The sequence below is a fragment of the Chelonus insularis genome, unplaced genomic scaffold (assembly GCF_013357705.1).
Source record: "Chelonus insularis isolate UGA/USDA-ARS -01 unplaced genomic scaffold, ASM1335770v1 contig_254_pilon, whole genome shotgun sequence".
In the NCBI taxonomy this organism is placed as follows: domain Eukaryota; kingdom Metazoa; phylum Arthropoda; class Insecta; order Hymenoptera; family Braconidae; genus Chelonus; species Chelonus insularis.
This window is the reverse complement of record NW_023276449.1, coordinates 25,540-47,878: the sequence shown is the minus strand read 5'-3', so window position 1 is coordinate 47,878 and position 22,339 is coordinate 25,540. Positions and strand designations below refer to the sequence as shown.

At 27.7% G+C, this 22,339-nt stretch overlaps 1 protein-coding gene across 2 annotated transcripts; it reads right to left on the bottom strand.

Annotated features, from left to right (window-relative positions):
- Positions 1-772: 772 nt before the first annotated feature.
- On the bottom strand, positions 773-21,846 carry LOC118064803 (regulator of G-protein signaling 9). 2 transcript variants are annotated; one of them, XM_035079672.1, is made up of 13 exons: positions 21,250-21,846; positions 13,998-14,218; positions 11,031-11,124; positions 10,885-10,935; positions 10,693-10,799; positions 8,833-8,949; positions 8,100-8,363; positions 7,045-7,424; positions 6,693-6,914; positions 5,554-5,787; positions 5,298-5,354; positions 3,702-4,571; positions 773-3,092 (listed from the first exon to the last, which is right to left on the bottom strand). In XM_035079672.1, the coding sequence occupies exons 2-13, from the start codon at positions 14,067-14,069 to the stop codon at positions 3,032-3,034; spliced, it is 2,529 nt and encodes an 842-aa protein (XP_034935563.1). In that variant the 5' UTR covers positions 14,070-14,218; positions 21,250-21,846; the 3' UTR covers positions 773-3,031. The 2 variants fall into 2 exon arrangements, with proteins under 2 accessions (XP_034935563.1, XP_034935564.1); XM_035079673.1 differs by lacking the exon at positions 5,298-5,354 and having other exon boundaries at positions 21,250-21,844.
- Positions 21,847-22,339: the final 493 nt, after the last annotated feature.

Here is a 22,339-nt window from a genome sequence, read left to right as displayed (position 1 = left end):
ATACATTAAATTGATGCAAAAAATTTTGCAATATTTATGAAGTATTTTTATTTTATAATTTTGAATGGTAAAGTATGTCCACATATTTATGATCAAGTATTGAAATATTTATGTTCACATGATTAGTAATAATCACTTATCAATTAAAGAGGAAAATGTTTTAATCAATTTTTATTCCAATTTAATGAATGATAACGAATGGCCGGTTCGTTTATATCATAAAAATATTCATTTGTAAATAATTAGTGATTATCTATCATTAGTCATACATTAGCGTTAATATTGAATAAAAGCTTTTCAAAGTAAGAGAAAAATATATTTGTAGGCCTCGAGTATTGTTCATATGTAATAATTACCCATAATTAGATTCTATAAGATAATTGATTTTTTTTCTCGTCAGGTACTTCAAATCGAACTCGAATGTACTCCCAGTTAAAATAATTGATAGTAAGTTTTGCTTGTTGCGTGTATGAGCTAAACATTCGATGGCACGTTAATACACAAAATGACAATAAACAATGTATTATAGTTTCCATCACATATTAATCATTAATTAATCAATAAATCGATTAATTAATACATTATTATTCCTATTAATTGATTCATAATGATATTTCATTTTTAATTACGGGAATATGTGGCAAACAGCCTCCAAGCAGAGTTCTCTTTTCTTACAAAAGAGAAAATTTAATCAACAAAGTAAATATTTTTTTATTCATTACCATCATTATTTAATTTTTGTTATCAATCACTTCAAAAAACCATACAATTGTTTTATATTTTTTTTAATAATTTTATTATCTTTTGTTTTACTAGAAGACTAACTTTTTGGTGAGTTTATAAGTCGGTATATTTTCTACAAACCAGCAATAACTTTTTTCTATAGTGCCTTTACCCATTGGTTTATCGAAAGGGTATATAATTCGCATCTTGGCAAATTTTCATTATCTTTTGTCTGGACAACAAAAAATTTCAAAATGGTTATATTTATATTAATTATATAAATAAACAGACAAGATTCCAGTCACATGCCAAGAATCGATTAAATTTAGCTTGTAGTTTTCTTAATTTTGATTTATTACTGAGTCTAAATTTTTTTTTGTGACTTTTATAGACTTCAGATACATAAATATTTATCGATATCAACATGGATAATATGATTTGAAAAGCAATGCAGATGTTAGTAATTGTCACTTTTATATAGATAAATAGAATCTCTATCTTAATAGTAAATAACAATAACAGTTATTCAGTTGTTGGTTGCAATTTTGTCAATGAATTGTGTAATCAGAATGATGAAAAGCAACTGAATCAATTAATAATGAATTATTTTGTTGTCCAGTATAATATTATTAATTATATCCCTATTTCATAAACGTACGATTAATTCCTGCTAATCGTTAATATAATTACATTATTTAATAGTAACTACAATTAAAATCACGCTAACATTTGTATGAACTCCCAAATTAAAGAGTCTGATTTTTCACATATATTTACGTCCATATGCAGCAAATAACTTAAAACTACTCTCAAGTGTAATATTAAATACAAGTGCTATTAAAAAATTATTAATTTCCAAATTTGTAACAATTTTTTGTGTTTTATATTATCAATCATTTTAATAAGTAATAAATTAAATCATTATATATATTTTTTGATCTATTTGTTAAAAATACAACTAAATGGGTCTATTAAATTCTCTCATCCATCATCCGCGATTTAAAACTTTGGGTTAAAATATACTTTTATCTTTAAGAGTTTCTTTACTTATAATAAATTGATTTTACAACTAAACAAGATCAGATAAATAGCAGTAAGATCAGAATCAGGGGCAGTAACAAATTCTGAGATTTACTGTATTATTTTTATCTGATCTCTATTACAACCATAATAAAATCATTCCTTTTTTTAAAATTTTCTTAATTAGTTTTCAAAGTATGACTAATTATTTAATAGATTTCGTCACTGACTTGTTTGACAATATTAAATAGTATTCAAGAGTAAATATTTTATAATTATGGTTCACTTACAGCTACAAAATTACACAAGTGTAAAATAAAATTATTCTTTTACTATTCTATACTAGTATCTTTAAGATTTGTTCACTACTAGTGTTTAATAGATATTAGAATATTTTTAAAAAATTTTTTTCATGTTAAAACACAAACGTTGTGCTACAAAACATTGTATCAACATTCAGACATAATTTTAACATTAACCGATTAAATAACATTGAAATAAGTAGATATCAATTCACGACATAAACTGATAATGAATAAATAAAACCAGAAAGTATCATGTCTTTTCTTATTAACTGAAAATGAGATCTAAGGTTGAGGTCATGGGGCTCATAATTGACTATGCACCCTTAAATCTCATCTTGACAATTAAAAAATAACTTCCAATATTTTTCTATGTTTATAAATAATGTTCAAAATATTTATTTTAACGAATAAATAGTTTTCATTCTTAGTAGAATTCTATTTTTGTCCATTCTTTTTCTAGTCATTCCTATTTTCTACTCACATAAATATTACAACGTCAATATATCAATATAATTAGCGATATTTTGCTTTAACATGAATAAATTCATTTAATATAGACATATACATTAATACATTATATAGAATACATTGTATAGAGTAAATATACTGTAAAATTCAGCCATAAGATAAAGAATTGAAAATAGTAGGCCTTAAATTTATGCATATAGTAAACATTTCCTTTATTTTTTTTTTTTTACTCATTTTCGTGACTCATATTTTTTATTTCATTTCTATTCATAATAAAAATATTTCGCGGATGTTAACATAGTACTTTCCTTCTTCATTAGCATGGCTAAATCTTATCTTCAAAAAAGATGTTGAAAGACAAATTATATCAAAATTTGTTGCTATAATAGAACACCTGAGAGTAGTTTAAAGCGTCTTGGTTACGCGCAGCGTCGAAAAATAATTTTTTCATGATCCTGTGCGAAGTGAATTGCATGTAAATAATATGCTGAATTACTCTCATGTCTATCGAGAGCTTACAAATAACCTAATGTCGCGTAGGTCTTTACATACGGTGTATCCACTCTACAGTTTTCCCTGTGAAATAAAGTTAATGTAATTAAATTTACAGTTAAAATTTTATTAAATTACAGCTCATAAAAAATTTTAAGTGCTGTAATTTACTTCAAATAACGTTAAAATAATTTATTTTATGGAAAATATAAATAGTTTCTCAATTATTATGACACAAAAAGTATAAAAAAAAAAACCAAATCATTTTGTAAAATATTTAAATAGTATAATTTTATTAAAAAAAATCATTGACCTCACGTTCTGAGTACATATTGATTTTACTCTAGGAATTTTCTTATTATGTTTTATTTGTTTAAATAATAACAAAAGATAATAATAACAAAAGAAGTAACTAATAAATTAATTTTAATTTAATGAATACTATTAAAAATAATAACAAAAACTCAATTTGTTCTCCACATTATTCTTTCATTTATTTCTTGACTTAATCGATAACTTAATTAAATCTCGTAATGAATGATGAATTCAATCATTTCAATAATATAAAATTAATTATTCATGGTGCACAATGTGAGTTTTCTTTGCGTGAGTACTTACGGGAAATCAACATAAAAAAAATTCTTAGAAACTACTTTGAACTTTTCTTCGGTATTTAAAAAAAGTTACACTCACTCGTCTTCCCACGGGCAAACTTCATTAACATTATTGTCACGCTGTTCCCGAGGCACGACCGAGACAGAGGAGCTGCCAGTTGTTTCATTGTGTCGTTGATTCGTCTCAGATGGTTCCCAAACAGGCACAACTTGAGCATCCTCAGCACGGTCCGTAATCTCGGATTCTTCTTTAACAGTTTTCTCTTCTTGTTTAAGTGTTTTTGCAGCCTCTTTGCTATCTTCAGGTACAGACTCATCCGCACTTTTTTCCGAATCAACGGAGTCTCCTGTTAAGTCGCCCACAATAGCGCTAATGCTGATAAGAGGTGCCATAGTAAGAGGAGGAGCAAGACGTTCTTTTTTCTCTTCTTTGAACTCCGTTTCTTCAGGAACACTTTTCACTGACTCTTGCTGTTTTTCTTGCGGATGTTGATGATGATGGTAATGGTGATGATGATGGAAATGCGACAAATCGAATGATTGCTGCGATGAAGCGTAATTTATCGAAGATCTGCTGGTTTCTGATAGTTTAACTTTGCCACTTGGACCAATTGAATAATTTCTGCTTATACTTGGGGCTGCTATAGAGCTGGAATGCTGAAGACCACAGGTTTTTCTCAGTCGATCGGAAGCCTCAACGATGGCTAGGCTGACGTCAGAAGAGGAGCTGCAGGAATCAAGCTGCGAAGAGTTTTTTCGTGAAGTTCTTGATGACGTTTCTTGAGGTACAGCCATCCCACTACTTCCATAAGGCCAATAATTGCTGTCAGTCGAGCCTGACGATGTTCCCGCAACGACGTCGGGCTCTGTGCTCGGTCCTGGTGCTGCATCCCATGGGCACACGTCGTCCATAGGGCGAACTGCAGCTACCTCCGTCCCTCCAGCATCCCTGACAACAAGAACTTTATTATAGGATTTAGTTTTTCACCGAATCCTTCATCTCTGCTTCTCTCATGCATTCAATTATTATTTACAAGTTTTATTTCACCAGAATTTATAAAATATTATTCTTAAGGTTAAGAGAAACGCCTGATATCCTTTGACTGCTACCATACTGTCAATATCCTGTCAAGACGAAAATTTACACATAAATTCAATTAAGTTAGTCAATGTTAATAACCACTCAACTCTTAACAGTAATAAGGAAACAACAATAAGTGTACTGAAGGAAGACTAGAACAAAGATAAATTTTAAAAGTTGATACAAATAGAGTATAAAGTTTTTATAGCTTTGAATAATCATAACTCGGAAATTAATTGTAAGAGAAGCCACTTCATTTAAGATACTTGGAGAGTATAGTATTTGAAATAATTTGTTTCCATTTTATCATTAGTTCATGAGGTATGAATAATCAAAGTAATATATATTATGATGTTCTTGCCTCAGTGATGAATAATATAGTACTTGAATGATAAAAATTTCGTGAAGGTTTAACAATTTTAAGTAAAGCAGAAAATATACACTTCAGAATGATTACCACAAACATAGAATGTATTGAGTTGCAATATCAATAGTCAAAAAACATTTAGAGCATAAATTGATAGTTAATAGCTGATAAGACATAAATTTCCATGGAAAATGACGAGAAGTATTTTAGGGTTATCGAAGACTTACTGAATACTATGTGAACTAGGCCTGGAGAGAATGTTAATCAGACGGCACAGATCTCCCCTGAAAAGATCCAATGGTTCAGCACGCTCACTATATTTAACTAATTTAAATAGATATATTTTGATGATGCAGAAGCCAATCGCGTACTTTAAGCATCTCAATTATCATAAAGTAACAATGCAATCTATTTCTGTTGTCAGGTCAATTGCAGGACTAATCATGTCACTTATGTCTATTTTTGTATATTAAATAATCCTACCTGTAAGGAATGTCAGAGAGATTCGATTGGCTGTGAGAATGAGGCACCCTTGGGGCTGCAGTGACATCTCGTACGCCACAAATAGCAAGCTCATGAGCAGATCCCGAGAGGCTGCGGTCGCTTCCTCTTCTCCTTCCTCCACTAGATCCACTGTTTCCTGGCTGGAAATTTACTGGCACTGTTGATGAACTTGATGCTGCCTTTTTCTTGGCTTGACCACCGAATCCAAAAAATCTACGTAAGAAGCAAAAATATGCCGATAAGAAATATAATTAAATTCCTTTGATAATTTTAAATTCTAGAAATTTAACGGGATTTAAAATTTTCATTAATATGAACTTTATTCATTCGTTGATATGATTTCACAATGTGAAACCTTGAAAATAATTTAATGAAAAGTATTCTCATTGTATCTATTGTTTAAGAATTAAAAATTTTGATACATTTAATGCTATAATTTTTTCACAATGAAAGTCAAATATATTTTCGTCATTTCCACTAAAGATTATTGATGACTTTTTGAATATTTCATAACTGGATGCATAAAGCATTTTTTGAATTCCGAATTAGGTTGAGAAATATTTCAAAATGTGGCTACACAAGAACTATTGTTCTAATATGTAAAGACAATGAATATATGGTAATATTCTGTTGCTAGAGCTGACATTTAAGACAAACTAGTGGTATTTTGTAATATGTTACTATAAATTCAACATAAACGTTATAAAAATGTATGTTAAGGATACCTTATAAAGTCTTGTGTTCAAAGCTAACATTGAACTAAAAAATTTTTAAGTAACTTTTATTTGTATCCCGCTCATCTCTTCGATTTTTCGTTATTTTATTACAAAGGTAGGGGAGTTTCTGATCAAGGTCTTCTGAACTATAAGTATAAAATATGCATTTCAATTGATCTCAACCACCTTTCAAGATGGTGTGATAAAAATAGGCCAGTGAAGAAACTTCTACAACTTTTCAAGTCATTTTTTTAATATCTTGTAGTTATTATATATAACTTTTTTAATAACTCATTCACTTCGAGTTCACAAATTTTAAAAAAGTTAAAAAAAAATGTATTATGAATTAGAGATAAATTTTCTATTAATAAAAAAAAGGTATAGAAATTTGATTATATTTACCTTTTCTTTTGCAACGGTTGTACTCCCGCTGCCAATAAATTTCGATAGTGATCTGACCGAATGAATCTTGGATAACAGTCCTTCTTAAGCAATAAAGTATAAACGTGCTCAGCTGCAGCATCAAACGTAAATCTGCTTGGATTTTTCATTTCTTGATGTACTCTATCCATTGTTTTGCCGTCAATATTTATCTCACAAGGTGCTCCAGGAGCCAGAAATTCTCTGGAATATGCAAATAAAACATAAATGTCAGCTTCATAATCTCCATAAAAATTATCTTGCTTTTTAATTAAAATAAAATCATTTTAATAATCAGACTAAAAACATGTAAGTTATTAATTAAGATGATTACCTAAAAATGTCATCAACTTTTTCTGGTATTTGTGCTTGGAAACAGTGTCTTAAGTCTTTGACTGCGAGCCAAAATCGAATATTTTCATGACTATATTCTTTTCTGAGGTAATTAGTGAATTCCTGGAGACCCGTGGGATCAGCCATGAGCTCTTCCAATGAAATCGCCCACCTCTTGACCCGTTTTTCAGTAGGAACTTCTACTATTGGGCTATTGAGTTGCCAAAACATTTGATCATCATTTATCCATGGGTTGGAAGGCAACGGTTGCACAATCATTGGATCATATTCCATATATGTTTCAAAGTAAGTTTTAATATTTTCGATTGCCACCGATACTTTGATTCTCGTACGTGTCAGACTATTTCTCAGGAACTCAACCTACAAAATAGATATTTATTAATAATTCAATTATTTATATATAATTTTATCATACAAGTAAAAATGATGAAGGTTCTATAATTTTTTCTAATGATAATTGTCATCTCTTGACGTAAGATAATTTATTGAAGTTGATAAAAATTGATCAATTTCTTGGAAAAAGTTGTAAGTACCTCTTTTAATAACTCTCTAGCTCTTTTGTGTTGAGTTTTTATGTTTAAAAAAAAGCTTTTGTTATAGAACAAAGTAAATTTTTTGTAATCTTTTAATGTCTATCGACCGACAGTTGATCAAAAGTCTTGCTAAGCAAAAGACACTAGTGAAATGGTCGTTCTATTTCATTATTGTGAAATTTAATTTGAAATAATTAAGAATCTACTATTCATAACTTTATAAAAATTCTTAAAAAGTTTTCCCGTTAATTAATTGAATTAATTTAAAAAAAGTCAGAAATTAATTAAAGAATATTTTAATAATTTTTCACTGTTCTAGATTGTATCATAAGAAATATAGTTGCTGCATTCAATCTCACTTAGTTTAAATGTAGGATTAGCTTGTAATTTAAAGTGAGACTTGAACCCAGAAAATATTTGTCTGATGCTAATCTATAGTTTATATCAATGATAATTGACAGAACTTAACTGATAAAATTTTTTTGTAGGAAAAATAACTTACTTCACGTTGAAGATCAGTCAGCGTTCTTTTACGCACTGGTGGTTTCGAACCAGGTCTTGCTCTCGTCGGAACAGGCGGCACTTCCAGGCTACTCATACATCCTGGTGGTGGTCTATAAACCCTCCAAAAGGCACGCTCCTGTGAATCGCTGACAATTTTATCGCCTTTCTTACGATCCTTAGACAATCGTACTTGCTCTTCCGCTTGCATTTGAATCAACTCCCATTTATTTGCCAAATTTTTTCTCAGACTATTCAAAGCGTCCTGCAACATCCATTAATTTTATCATGCATACTTACCTCTCTTTTTTATTCAATCAACATTAGCAAAACATTTTTATGAAAAACAATTTTTTGCATTTAATAATCATATTTTATCATAATAAATTTTGAAAAAACAAAAAAAAATTGTAGCAAGTATACAAATTAAAATTTTTAAATAAAAAAATTTTCACAGATTATGTTATCATAATAAAAAGAATAAGTAAATATTATTGTTTGCTCAAATAAAATTAACTGAAAACATCCTTTATTGGATGTAGAAAAAAATTTCAGTATGATTTTGTTAAAATTTATGATGCTTATCTTCGATTTATATACAACTATTTTATGTGAGTGTATAAAGGTATGACTGAGCAATTTTTAAATAAAAAAGAGAGTTCTTTATAGGGCACATAGAAGTAACATCAATAATTCCGTTATGAATCAAGCTAAATAAACAATTTATTACTCACGATTTCATAATCTTCCAAAGCATGACGTTGCTTATTTCTTAGCGTACGTTTTGCCAAGTATATGGCGTATTCAACATTGTCAGGTGTTCTGTGCTGCCATGGCCAGTAATATGGTACCTGAATGATAAAAAAAAAATCGAAAACAAAGAATTAATTTAATTCGATGGATTTATTACTACTAAATAAAATATCATGAAATATATTTTCGTGACAATGGTTGAAAAGAAAATTATTCGCTATTTTAATTTTATTTTCTATTTCATTGAAACTATTGTTAAAGAGATTACTTTCTTTCTTAACGGAAATGCTAACGGTTCTTTTCTCGACTCAACAATGGAAGTGATCAATTAACCGTTGATAATCAATACTATTGTAAAGATACTATGTAATCGTTACCACTATTATTATTATTATCATCATCATTGAAATATATGTATACATAAATTGTGATAAATTTCTCTGTTTTAAAAATATTTGTATAATAAGTCTACGTGACGAATTAATTTTTTTTGCTTCGTATAAATTATCATGCTCCACTTTTAACTAATCTATATATTTAATTGGAAATATGAAAAATAGGATTATCTAACCTGTGATCTTTCTCGTTGTGAAAAGATTTATACAAATTAGTTTGAATTAAACGAAGAAATTATCCGATAATGTCAAATCGATTCTAACAATTGGTTATAAATTCTTGTGAATTGAAACAAAAAATTTGAATTTTATATTCAATAATGTCAGATGAATTATGATGATTAAAAATATGGTTTAGGGAAATATTAATGACCAGGATGTACGACGTAATACAATAATTAGATTACATCTGTTGTTTGGGATTTGAATTATTTCGTGTAAATATGTTCAGTATGTGGTTCTAACATTTCTAGAGAACCATTAAAATTTTTGTATTATGGAGCACGAATTGGAAATACTAAGTATGAGTAGTATTTTAATTATTTCTGACATACGTTTTTCAGTTATTATATTTAGAATTAGAAAAATACATCTTTACATATTAAATCTTCAAGATCTCTTTACTATACAATCCAGTAATTTAAAGTAATTAATTTTTGAAAAACTGTGCATGATAGAAAAAAATATCTCCACATTTTTATAATGATACTCGACTTTTTTTTCAAATAACAACAATAATTCAAACCCTAGGTTTTAAGAAGTCACTGTTTTTTTTTTTTTTAATATAAAATCTACACTGTAATCGAATCTACCATCTCAGTATTTAAGGTAATATAAAAGTTAATAATTTATTATAGTTGTAATGATGATAATTATAATTATTAGATGCACGGAAATTAATGAGGTCAAGCCACCAAAATTATAGCTTGTCTTCGTTTATATTTTACATTATTTAGGACGATTTAATAGATTTATTGTACTGGAATGAGATAAAGTTAATTCAATATTATGAAAATAAACCACTGTAAATTACATGAGGTGTTTAAAGGTAAAGATATCAGATACAAAATAAAAGTCTTATTAAAGCAAATCAAGTTTGCAGTAAATTCAATTTTCTTATTTCAATTGACACCATTTTCTATGCTCTGATACTCGAGTTTTTTTTAAATTCAATTTTTAAAATAAAAATAAGATCTTTTTTATTGAATATAACCCTTGTATGCATAATAAATATATCTATACAGTGTTATAAAATTATTGAATAAAATAGAAAAAAAAAGACAAAGTTATCTGAAAATTGTAAAAAGTTTGAAATGCATGTTCACTGTGCGTGATACAATTTAAAAAAATTGTCGACATTTAACTTCTGAATATATGGGTTATGATTATGTTTGTTTTCTGTAATCTTTGAAGTTGTTATTATTGATAAATTTATTTATAATTTACCTGGAACCTATACAGTGAACTATCATCCTTAACAGTGAGATTCTTAGAATCATTTACTGGAAAGAAGTAGCCATATTGGCAGATTTGATTGGCCAGATAGAGCGCCTCTGTAACAAAGAAGAGTAAAAATATAGATATAATTCAATAAAAAATGAATAATACTAAAGTATTGAAAGGAAAACCATTTTCTACCTGTGTGCTCCATCGTGAACCGTTCTATTAACCACGCTATGAGCTCGCAACCTGAAAGAAAAAGTCTTTAGTCATGTACCAGCACTTGAAAGATACTCTAATAGAGGAAGTAATTTTTGATCCAGTCCAATTATGATGATTCCTACCCGTAAACGCCGAGGGGATTGATGTGAGGAATTGTTTTTGGCAGCCCACGTGAACACCATCCTTGCTTTGCATTTTTTGCACCAGCTCCTCCATCTAGAAAACACAACAGAAAATATTAGACCAACATTATCTTGATAACTGTTTTGTTTTTTTTTTTTAAATCATCTCATGGAGATGATCATTAATAATTTACTTATCATCCAATAGATATCATTATTTAATCGAATGTATTTTATTTTAGTAAATATTTGTTCAATTAATTTTTTATTAGACTGTGTTCACACAATTTTCAACGATAGAATTTTCTAATGGACCTGTTGTATTTTCATTTTGAACAAAAAACTTATAATTTGATTACTCGATTAACCGAGCCCACATTGTTGTTCAGCTTTTCCAATGATTTAATTGACTCATAATATTCCGATATTTTACAATTAAATTCAACCTTGTACCAACCGCAGTATGTATCAATTAATTTTATAGTCTCACGAGATGCCAGTATGACCTTACAATGTAGGAATCAATGTGAGCTGAATATTTTGATTTTAGCACCTGATTGATTGGATGGTTTTTATCAACTGTAAATTGTTTTGACTTTGAAATCCCAGATGTTGGAATCCTGATTTAGATAGTTGATATATTTGAAGGCTGTTTGATGTCATATGATTAATCAAAGACATTTATAAGAGTGATTAGATCTGAATATTGTATTAAATTAGATTTCCCTTTTTTAAATGTCTATGATAAATGAAGTGTTTAATTACTTGTAACTATTAAACATGACGTCCATTGTTATTGGTAAATGTAGTGTAAACTTTATAAATTGGATAGAAAATGGTCTGTGAATCAGATTTATTTCTCTCAGAAATTTTGTAAAAAAAAACAGAAAAGATAATTGCTGATAAATTGAATCCTTTGATTTTATCGTAATGTTTGTACCCAGTAAATATCCTAGTAATAACTGCTTTGAGAATTTTAATTAATGGCAATGTAATTTAGACAAAAAAAAAGCTATAAATTTTGTTATTTAATTTTCAACTCTAAACTAATCAATTTAACATCATTAACTTTTACTTGATTTTTATTTAATTAAAAATGAAAATGTATCATGTTTGCAGGTTAATTCAATAAAATAAATTATAAATTTTTTTATTAATATTAAAATAAATACTCAGTTCAAGAATAAAATAAAAAAATAAAAAATCAGTCACTGTAAATTAATTAAAGAATAACTATAAAAAATTTGATGATGACAAAAAAAAAGAATTGCACTCAATATAAATGGTACTTTATTGTTTATTTTATTATTGAAATTCTTTTCACTCCCTCATGACATTGATTAATAGTTGAGATATTTTATATGTTTTTTGAATAATAAATAAAAGAAAATGATAATCAAAGTGGATGATAGCAACAAAATGTGTTATAATACTTCAATACTTAGTGAACTAATTTTTCTAAAAAATTCTATTTTTAATTTTAAAATATTCGTAAGTGAAAAATTGAACTAAAAGTGTCATCATTGGAATGTGATGATGTAAAAGAGTCTTTTTAATCATTTTAAACAAACAGAAAAAAAATCTTTTATAGTAAAATGAATTTTTTTAATTAAATCTATCAAAAAGTGTCTAGTGATGTTCTTGAATGTGCATTGGAATTTAATTTTAAAATTGGGAAAATTCTTAATTTGCCTTTGTAATTGAAATATAATTGAGTAGTAATAGATATAACTAAATATATCATTAATACACGATTTTAATAATGGAAAAGGTTTTTTAAAAAAAAAAAAGTAATTTTTTTCTCATTTTAAATAGTTAAAAATTTTTCAGTATTTTATCTTGCTGTCGCATTCTATCCTCGTTTGTCGAGGTGTCCCTTGATTAAATCCAAAAAATTTAGCTCTACTTTCATTTCGGATAAAATGTTATTTTCATTCTCAAATTAACATCTGGGAAGAAATTAATCAAGTTGAAATGGTTTGTAAATGTATTTTATTATTCAAAATCTATATTCATCAACTTCACCAATTATCATGGGAATATTAAAAATATTTAATAAAAAATTGATTGAATGGCATCTGTACTGAGTTTTGTACAAGTGTATTCATGAAGAAATAAGAGTAATAAATAGATATCACGAAAAATGATTAAATTAAACATCAAGATGCTGTATCAACTAATGTATCTTATTATAATATGTCACAATAAGCAATTATGATGTTTATAATTAATTAACACGATATACATTCATGCTAACCACACAATGCAATTGTGTGTATTGTAAAATGCACGTGTTCAAACAATGCTTAGTTTGCATCCATTTACTTCCATTTTTTTCTCATATTTATTTAATAATTTAATATTATTATATACGATATTTAATATATAAATAGGTCTGAATGCACTTTGTGCCCATTGACCATTTATAATCATTTTTTTTGTTACAATTTTCTGAAAACCTCATTTCTCTATATTCCATGTATTTAATAATCTTCGTTATTTTCTCATATCATTATTGATTATTAAACCAATTGTTTTATAATAAATTGAAATTATTATAAACAATATTCAATTGCTTCAAATCATATGAGATCATACCAATAACATATCATCAATATTTAACAAACTTTTTAACAATTCTAATCATATACTAAGTGAAGTTAATTCTCAATTACCTTTTACCGCATTTACATCTGTACCTACATATATCAATTTTTATATAATTATTTTCATTTTAGACATAATTTTTTCTATAACATACTAAAATTCAAGGTCATCAGAGAGATGTAGGTTAATCTGCATAATTACCAAAATATCTATAAAATGAATAAATTTGAATGACCAACAAATTTTTTGCAAAATAAATTTTTTAGTTTCAATTATTTGTTTACCTATCGATTTGTTTATTTACAATTTAAATTAGAAAAAATGAAATTAAATTTGAGGTAATTAAAAAATGAACATTACCTTGTCGAAGGCGCAAGGTCTGTGGACGCGAGGCACGTTTTCTTTCCGTTGATGGGTGTTACGGACCTCCATCGCGTACGAGGTGGCCCTCTTCGACGCTTGCACGAGTGGTGGCGATTACGATGGCGGAGGGGGCTGGGGAGCTGGGCCGGAGACGGGTCTACCCGAACTCCATGGGGCTCTGGCCCCATCCCATCACACCAGTCACCCCCGCACGTCCACTGTAACACATTTTTTTAACAGATTTTCTTTTTAATTTATTTTCTCTGATATTATCTCGAAATACAATTGTCAAAGTGGTCTACGTAGTACACAGGCATGCACAAGAAATAAAAGCACAGGAACGACTAACAAAACAGCTGAGATAATAAAAATTTATTATCTCTTCCGCCCTTCTTTAGATAATTGAATGAGGGGAAATCAGGAATTTGTCTCTCACTACATAGGAGAAAGTTTTATATTAAAGAAAAAAATGATTACTCCAATACTGACTGACACAAGAGAAAGGACAATGGATGTACAAACAAAAAATTTTCTTCTAAATAAATAGTCATAAGGAGAGTGATAACATTTTTATTGAAATAATCGGATTAATATTTAATTTACTTAATTACATTAGTGAACAATTCATAAATGTTATTTAGGATAATATTTGTCTATTGTTATCATTTTTTTTTTTATTTATGGACTCATTTATTTTATTTCCCTAAACAACGCAATTGTTAATTGGATTACCAAAATAATTGGTGCGACTCAAAGTAGACATAAAAAAAAATACTCACGATTGGAGTAAAAATATTAAAATATTTTATTAAATATATTACCACTCTAGATGTATTTTTTTGATCAAGTTTCGTGTAATGGTCTTCAGATTGTTGAAGTTTCTTTATGTGAATTACTGAATAAATATTACGAGAATTTGTTGGAATATTCATTAAAAGAAGTGCATGTAAATACTTGAAAGCTCTAGAAGTTTGTTATATTATTTATAAATACGGTTATTTTGTTGCTTTTCAATAATTAATAGTGTTTTTTTCACCGTATACAATTATTAGATAAAATGAGACAGATAATTAATCAATAATTCGAATGAATTAAAATTAAAGAATATTCAGAATTGTGTGGGATTTGAAGTTTATTAAAAAAAAAAAAAATGAAAAATCTTTCGATCAAATTTGCTATTTATTCAAAGTATATTTTTTTAAATAGTTTGAATTAGTAGTCGAGAATTTGACCTCAATTATTCACAATTCGAAATAGAGAATACATAATAATTCTATGAATAAACCATTTGAAATGAACTTAGTAAGTCAACCACTAAATATGCGAAACTAAAACGTACTGAACTCTAAAAAACAACCAAAATAGACACTTTAGTGATAATTGACTTGATGAGAATAATCAAAACTTTAATTGGAATTATACGAAAAAAAAAAAAATTATCCTTTTTCTTTTATACAATCAAAACTTTCTTTATAAAAAAAAACCTCTATCAGTAACATGAATTTCAAAATTCTAGGAAAAAATATCTTTCTCATTTTGTAACTATAATTTATTTTTCAGCTTTGGAATTAAAATCTGATTTATTTCTATTATTTATTCTTCTTTTGTAGAAATCAATAAATCGACTTATTTTTTTTATTTCTTTTGATACCTGAAGACATGAAAGCAAACATCAATAATCAAAAGTAATATAAAATTATTCTAATTAAATTAAAGCTGTAGCATAAATAATTTCATACTAATTGAATATTTTAATTAAAACAATCATTATCTTTCGAAATACCCTCCTAATGAATAATAAAATTACAATATTTATAATTTATACTTATTGTTGGTGACAATAAAAATGTTATCACTAGACTGATAAGAAATTAATTGTGGAAAAGTAATATTTTCCAAAATTAGCACACTTTTTTCAATCGTACTAATGAATATTTCTTCGAAATTTTATTGAATTAACTTAATTTCCAATTTGACCATAAAAACACTTGAACTTCTTCAAACTTGAACGAAATATCAAAACACATGTCTTTCAATTCAATAAAATATTTTATGACGAATATTTCAAATTTTTGTTATTGATTAAATAAACATGTTTTTTTTTTATAAAAAAATTTATTTTATAAAATTTCAGAAGTAGAATATTTCTTCAATAAGATCATTTTCTTTCTCTTTAATGTTAAGAGGATAATAGAGGACAATATATACCAATTTATCAATAAATTTAAAAAAATGCTGAATTTATAATTCTTATTAATAACTTTTCTATTGTATTGTCTCAAAAAATAGCTAGAGTATCAATGCCAGAATACAAAGAACCCCAACGAACCATTAAAATAATAATTATCACAGAAAAAGAGTGTATTGTATACTGAAATATACAATAGCCATTTTTACAGGTAAGAATAAATTTCAATAGCTGTTATTGGTGAACAAAGATATCCAGGCATTGGGAATATCGGACGTTCAAACTCGAGCAATTAAACCGTAGTAGCATCGACTGCTTCTAGACACGGATGTATATCCCATCTGGAGGAATTCCCACAGAGGTATGTCTGTTATCTATGGACATACTTGACTCGTTATTGAATTGAGAATGGAATGAAAGACTAGGTCTGAGGTCTGAGTTACGTTGACCAACTTCGTTGACTATTCCTCAATTCTTCAAGGATTCTACTCATTGTTTAATATAAGTATATACTGATGTAAAACTGATTCTACATAACTAATAGCCAGCTGAAATTTCATTAAAGCTTACATATAATTCATAAGACATGAGAGTGTTAAAGAAACTGTTAGCCATTTAATTATTACTTGGAAAAAAAAAGTTAAGAATACTTTGAATACTTAAAGCTCGAGTACTCTTAAATTATTAATAACATTCTAAGATCGTTTAATTATTAAAAAGATTTTCTAATATTTATAGACAATTCTGCTATGCATCTATAGTTGTGGTAATCAAATATTCAAAATATTTCACCGATATTGCAATACATTATTCTTTAAGATTACACAGATCAATAAGAAAAAATGTTTTTAGAATTTTTTTAAACTAATTTAACTTAATTTTATGTATTGTTGGGTACTGAAATTGTATTTTTTATCAGTTTTTTATTTTTTAAAGTGAAAACTTCTTATTCATCGATAAAAATGTAAATACTAATTGTATAAATAAATAATGTAAGTATGTATTAACTATTGTTTGAATAAAGTTGCATTAATACTTTATACTAATTTTGCAAAATCTATGGTGTATTTTGATTAAGAAATAAATTATATAAAACTAGACTAATATTAATAAGTTTAATTTACAAACTATGAATATTCAATTTTTGATACTAAAATTAATTTAAAAATTCAAACAAATCATTATTAGTAGTTTTATAATTCTCTTACAATATGACATCAATTCTATACTCAAACAATTGAGTTGTTTACTAGGTCACAATTTTACGTACAAAAATATTAGATTACTAAAATTACTAGATATTAGATGCTTATTTTTTGTACTTTTCCTCCCTTAAAGTGTTGAAAATATTTGTTATACATTTTAATTGATAAAATTTAATTTTTATTTAATATTAAAATGTGAAAAATTGGTGAGTGATACGACTTTTTCATTATTTTTTTCGAAATTAGCTCACCAAATTATTGAAAAAGTTTTTTCATCGTTGGCCTGTATTATAAATCATAAATTCAGTAGTGAACATAAGTATAATTTATTTGAACTTTATGTAGAATGAGGGAATATATCTAGACTTTTATTACAATGACTAGAAAATAACGTGATAAAATATTGAAATATTCTATGTACGAAATGTATTCGTAGAGTTTAAATGAAAATTTACAATGCACTATTATTATTTTTCACCCAACTCAACTAAAAATAAGTTAGGCTACTCTTAATACAAAACCAACAACATTTATTTAGTAAATGTTGTGTAGAGTAGAATAAATTTTAAAGGCTTACACTCCTATACTCACATTGTGCTTTCTTAATTCTCTGTGTTTTACTCTGTACAGTTTATAAATATAAAAGCATAACGAAAACCAAGCGTAAATAATTTTGGTATTTCCATATATATGACAAAAATACCTCTATAATTATTTCCATTTATTATTATTTTTATTTTCATTATTTTAAACATAAATAGGGCTAAAAATAATTCGAAGGTAATTTAAAATACCTTTGATTAAAAAGTTAAGAAAAAGCAATCAAGCTGGAATTGACGTAATGTATTTTGAAAGAATGAGCAAACACAATTATATAAAAAATAGTTTGAAAATGATGAAGGTAAAAAAATGTAAATTATCGAAAAAATAATGAAATTTACTAATAGTAGAATTTATTTTAATAGGATCAAATTTATCAATACCTAACAAATCATTTCTTTCGTTAGAAACCTAATAAATTTACTTTCTCAAAGTAAATTAGATGGAATTTCATTAATTTTTTGGTAGTTTGTAAAGCCATCAAGATATTAGTGAATCGTTTAAAATTTACTAATTCAGTTAGTAAGAACAACCAGCTTATTTTAGTGGTATTAAATTGTTTGTTATTTAATGGAGTAATTTACTAACTTCCAATTACTTGAAATATTTTATATAAAATTATTATAACATTACTTTACTTAAAATTTTTTTTAATAACAATAATAAAAGCCATATATTTTTTTTTATAAATTACAGATTGTGTAAGAGTGGTATGAAAGTTAGGAGCTTTTATTAAAAAGAAATGATACATTTATATATAAACGATATCAAGTAAATTCGTTTGATCGAGTGCCAGGATAAAAGTTTTTCTATAAAATATGAAACTGGCTATGAAAAGGATAATTTTTACTTTCAGAGTAAATTTACTACAAAATAAGAATGTGAATTGAACTTCAACACTTCATAAGTATTCACAAGACCAATCATTTTTTTACCAAAATATTTCGATATATTTCTGTTCAGTTGTTGATTTCTATTCTATCTTTTAGAACCACACATTTTTTTGGCAACTAAAAAAAAAAAAAACAAACAAATAAATAAACTGGATAAAACAAACATTTATTAACAATCAACAAAATAATAATTCCATCAAATATTCATATTTTCTTTAGTGTTATAGAATTTTAATAAATTTGATTGTTTTAAATAAATTCTATCAACTCAGTACCATTCAAATGTAATTCAGTTATAATTTCATAAACAGAAATCAACTATTTATGTCACTCAAAATAACTCAATTTTGATATAACGTGAAGCAATGTAATTGCATTAAAGAAAATAAATCCATTAATGCAGAATAAATTTTCTAATTCACGCAGAAAAATATTTATTTATAAACAAAACATAACACAACGACTCGAATTGTGGCATTTTTTTTTAAATAGCGAATTAACATGAATTATTACAGCTATAAGCACAACTATAAATTCATATTTTGCAGAAATGTTTAATTAGTTGAATGATAAGAGTGACAGTTGTAAAATTTCTACCATAATAATAAGATAAAATGGTTATACAACACGAGAAAAGCACAATTAATTGTGTATCTTGACTAACTAAATAAAACGTTATGTTTCTATTCAGAAGGTCACATTGCAGACAATTCTCAATGACACTTGGAGGTCCTAAAATGATGATTTGCTTAGGGATTATGAGTATGCAGAGCTATTTGAGAAACAGAGTGGTAAGACAAAATGCACTCTACTGTCAGTTTGCATAGTCTAAGAATACAAACTGCTTTTAAGAAGTTGAAAATTATTCTATAACATTCTCTAGAGAACTAAGTCAAAACTTGTATATGACCAGACGTCATTTCTTGTTTAACTTCACTGATGTTTCTTTATATTGACGTATTTATGATTTATTTCAAGATCTAGAGATCTAAGTAATTCTCCAACTGATTTCAGGTTGAATAAAGGAAATTTAGTAGAAGACTTATATAAATTTGTATTCTATATTCTATTCTCAGGAGAACAAAGTTTCGAAGACACGAAATCACTACCAAGGTCTTGGAGATTATCATCAAGTTTAAAGGCAAAACGTGACGTGAGCAACTACTTAGCTATACTATATGCTAACTCTTGAAATATTGTAACGTACTTCAAGATAACACTGCCGCTCTTTTTTTTCTTTTCTTCTCTATTCCCACGACGCTCCGTTACACCTGAACACGATGACACTCCTGCTTCTACTATTTCTTTTCGAGTACTTAATTACTTCTTTTCTAACTTATTGCTAATTCACTCTATTTTTTCTCTCTAACAGTGACTTCACTAATCTGTTGAATATTTTCACTGACTGTATTCAACTATCAACTGAAATACAATACCAAAATCAAGATAAATACCTTCAATGATGTAATATGATATCACTGATAATAAAAGTTATTAACTAGAAACGTTTATGTCAGAGTAAAAGAATAACTATTTTAAGGTAAATTGTAAAGATGATGAAGAAAAGTTGATAGCACAATTTTAATCATTATAATTATGTATTATTGTTATCAGGAATAAAATTAATGAAAAAACTTTCTAACCAAAACTTTTGTTGAAACTTTTCTAATTACTCAACGGTTGAAATGAAAAATCTGCAAATTTGTAATCCATAGAAGTGTGTTGATATATCGTTTTTTTTTTATTATGATTCTATCCAATGCTTTTCTGTTATGATTATGATCATCATCAAAATGTATGAATGCAAAATTTTCTGAATGGTCATGACACAACATTCTCGAGGGTGTCACTACTATCGCGATGAAGCAAAGGACATTCAACATATGATCAGTATCTAACGACAAATCATAAACTAAAAACCCATTAGATGATGATAAAAATAAAAAAATAAAAAATGAGAATATCGTGGTTTTTTCTCCCCTTTCTTTTCTATCACTCAATCATCTTAGATGTTTTTTGAGCTCAAGCTCAAATAGCCCTTGGCAATCAGTCAGTTTCTCAGCTCCCTTTCTTTACAAAAACATACAAGATTCACATAAATCTTATGAGGGAAAAGCCCCTGACACGCACTCGATTTTCTAGTGATGACTCCTAGGAACAAAGGATTGACAGAGACAGCGGAAACAACTGAAACAAAGAGTAGAGAAAAGACAAAAGAACGGAAGCTACACATCATAAGAGCTATAAAATCGTCAGTCATTCGTGTAGTAACAATACGATACACGTTGTCAAAAAAGATAAAAGCGGAAAGAAAATAGTAAAAATAAAAAATAAAGGAAAAGAATAATTTGTTCCATACTCACTCGACGAATCAAAACAGCCGAGCTTCATGAACGCACGAGTGGTCGATCAGGCCATTGAGGTAGCTCTTCCGTAGTCAATTGTATATTTGTTATATATCCAAACTATAAGAGAAGCAATAATACCCAAGTATAATTTATTTCACGATGCTTTAGTCCCTGCATCAGGCTTCTACGTCGTTTTATTAACTCTTGATCACTGTGTAACTCTGATTTTAAATCAGCACATGACACCCATAAAAAAATATTCAAAAGTCGTCGAAATAAATGAGAAACGATTCTTTCAAGATTATTTTTATCTCCTATTTCTCCCTTTTATATCATCTCGATGTGGCCTCTGGGTCAGTTTTACCCTCGTTTTTTTACTTAAAAATCTACATTGTTACTATAAATCTATTTAACCGAGTTCGAGATTAATACATTCTGATGCCCGATATTTCATTTTGTGATAATAATTAATTAGTTACTGATAAGTTTAATACGTTTATTCGTAAGATAAAAATTATCACGGTGATTTTATGAAAGAGGCTGACTCCGGAGACATGTCGGCGCGTTTTGGCTACAGGGAGAGAGACAGGCGCCTAAGAGAAGCGTCGTGGTATCAACGTTCGTCACCATTCGGATATTTTCGGTCATCTACGTCGCTAGCAGCGCCGAAACATCGCGTGCGCGGCGAACCCTGAATCGCACACAAAATACAAACTGCCCGTGGCCGAGCCCCAGAAAGTGAGCGTCGTACTCGGCGCACGAGCTGTGCAGTCTTCAGCACATCCTGGGGGTTTATTGATCGATGATCAGTTATGTATATTGTGTATGTATGTCAGTAAATATGTGGTAGAACGTGCGCCGCACCTTAGAAATGAATACCTGGGTTTATTGGCCTCTTTCCCCGTTTTTACCTACTTTTTTCCATTAACCTATGACCACTCAATTCAATTTTTATTACCTGTATTTATAGTGTCTCTATTATTTTTTTTTAAAAAGAAAAAAAATATTATTTCATTTCATTTCTCTAAAAAACATACATTTTTAATTTACGCGCCAAAATTAACCGTGCGCGCGCATTTATCTATGTGTTTATCGAGTTTTTATA

Bases quoted from the DNA above. Each gene is read 5' to 3' on its own strand.
- LOC118064803 (XM_035079672.1), bottom strand. From the start codon at position 14,069: ATGGAGGTCCGTAACACCCATCAACGGAAAGAAAACGTGCCTCGCGTC. The intron at 5,355-5,553 runs GTAGGATTATTT...GGATCTTTTCAG, and splicing joins CTCTCTGACATTCCTTACAG to GGGAGATCTGTGCCGTCTGA. The intron at 3,093-3,701 runs GTGAGTGTAACT...TTTATTTCACAG, and splicing joins GTTTGCCCGTGGGAAGACGA to GGAAAACTGTAGAGTGGATA.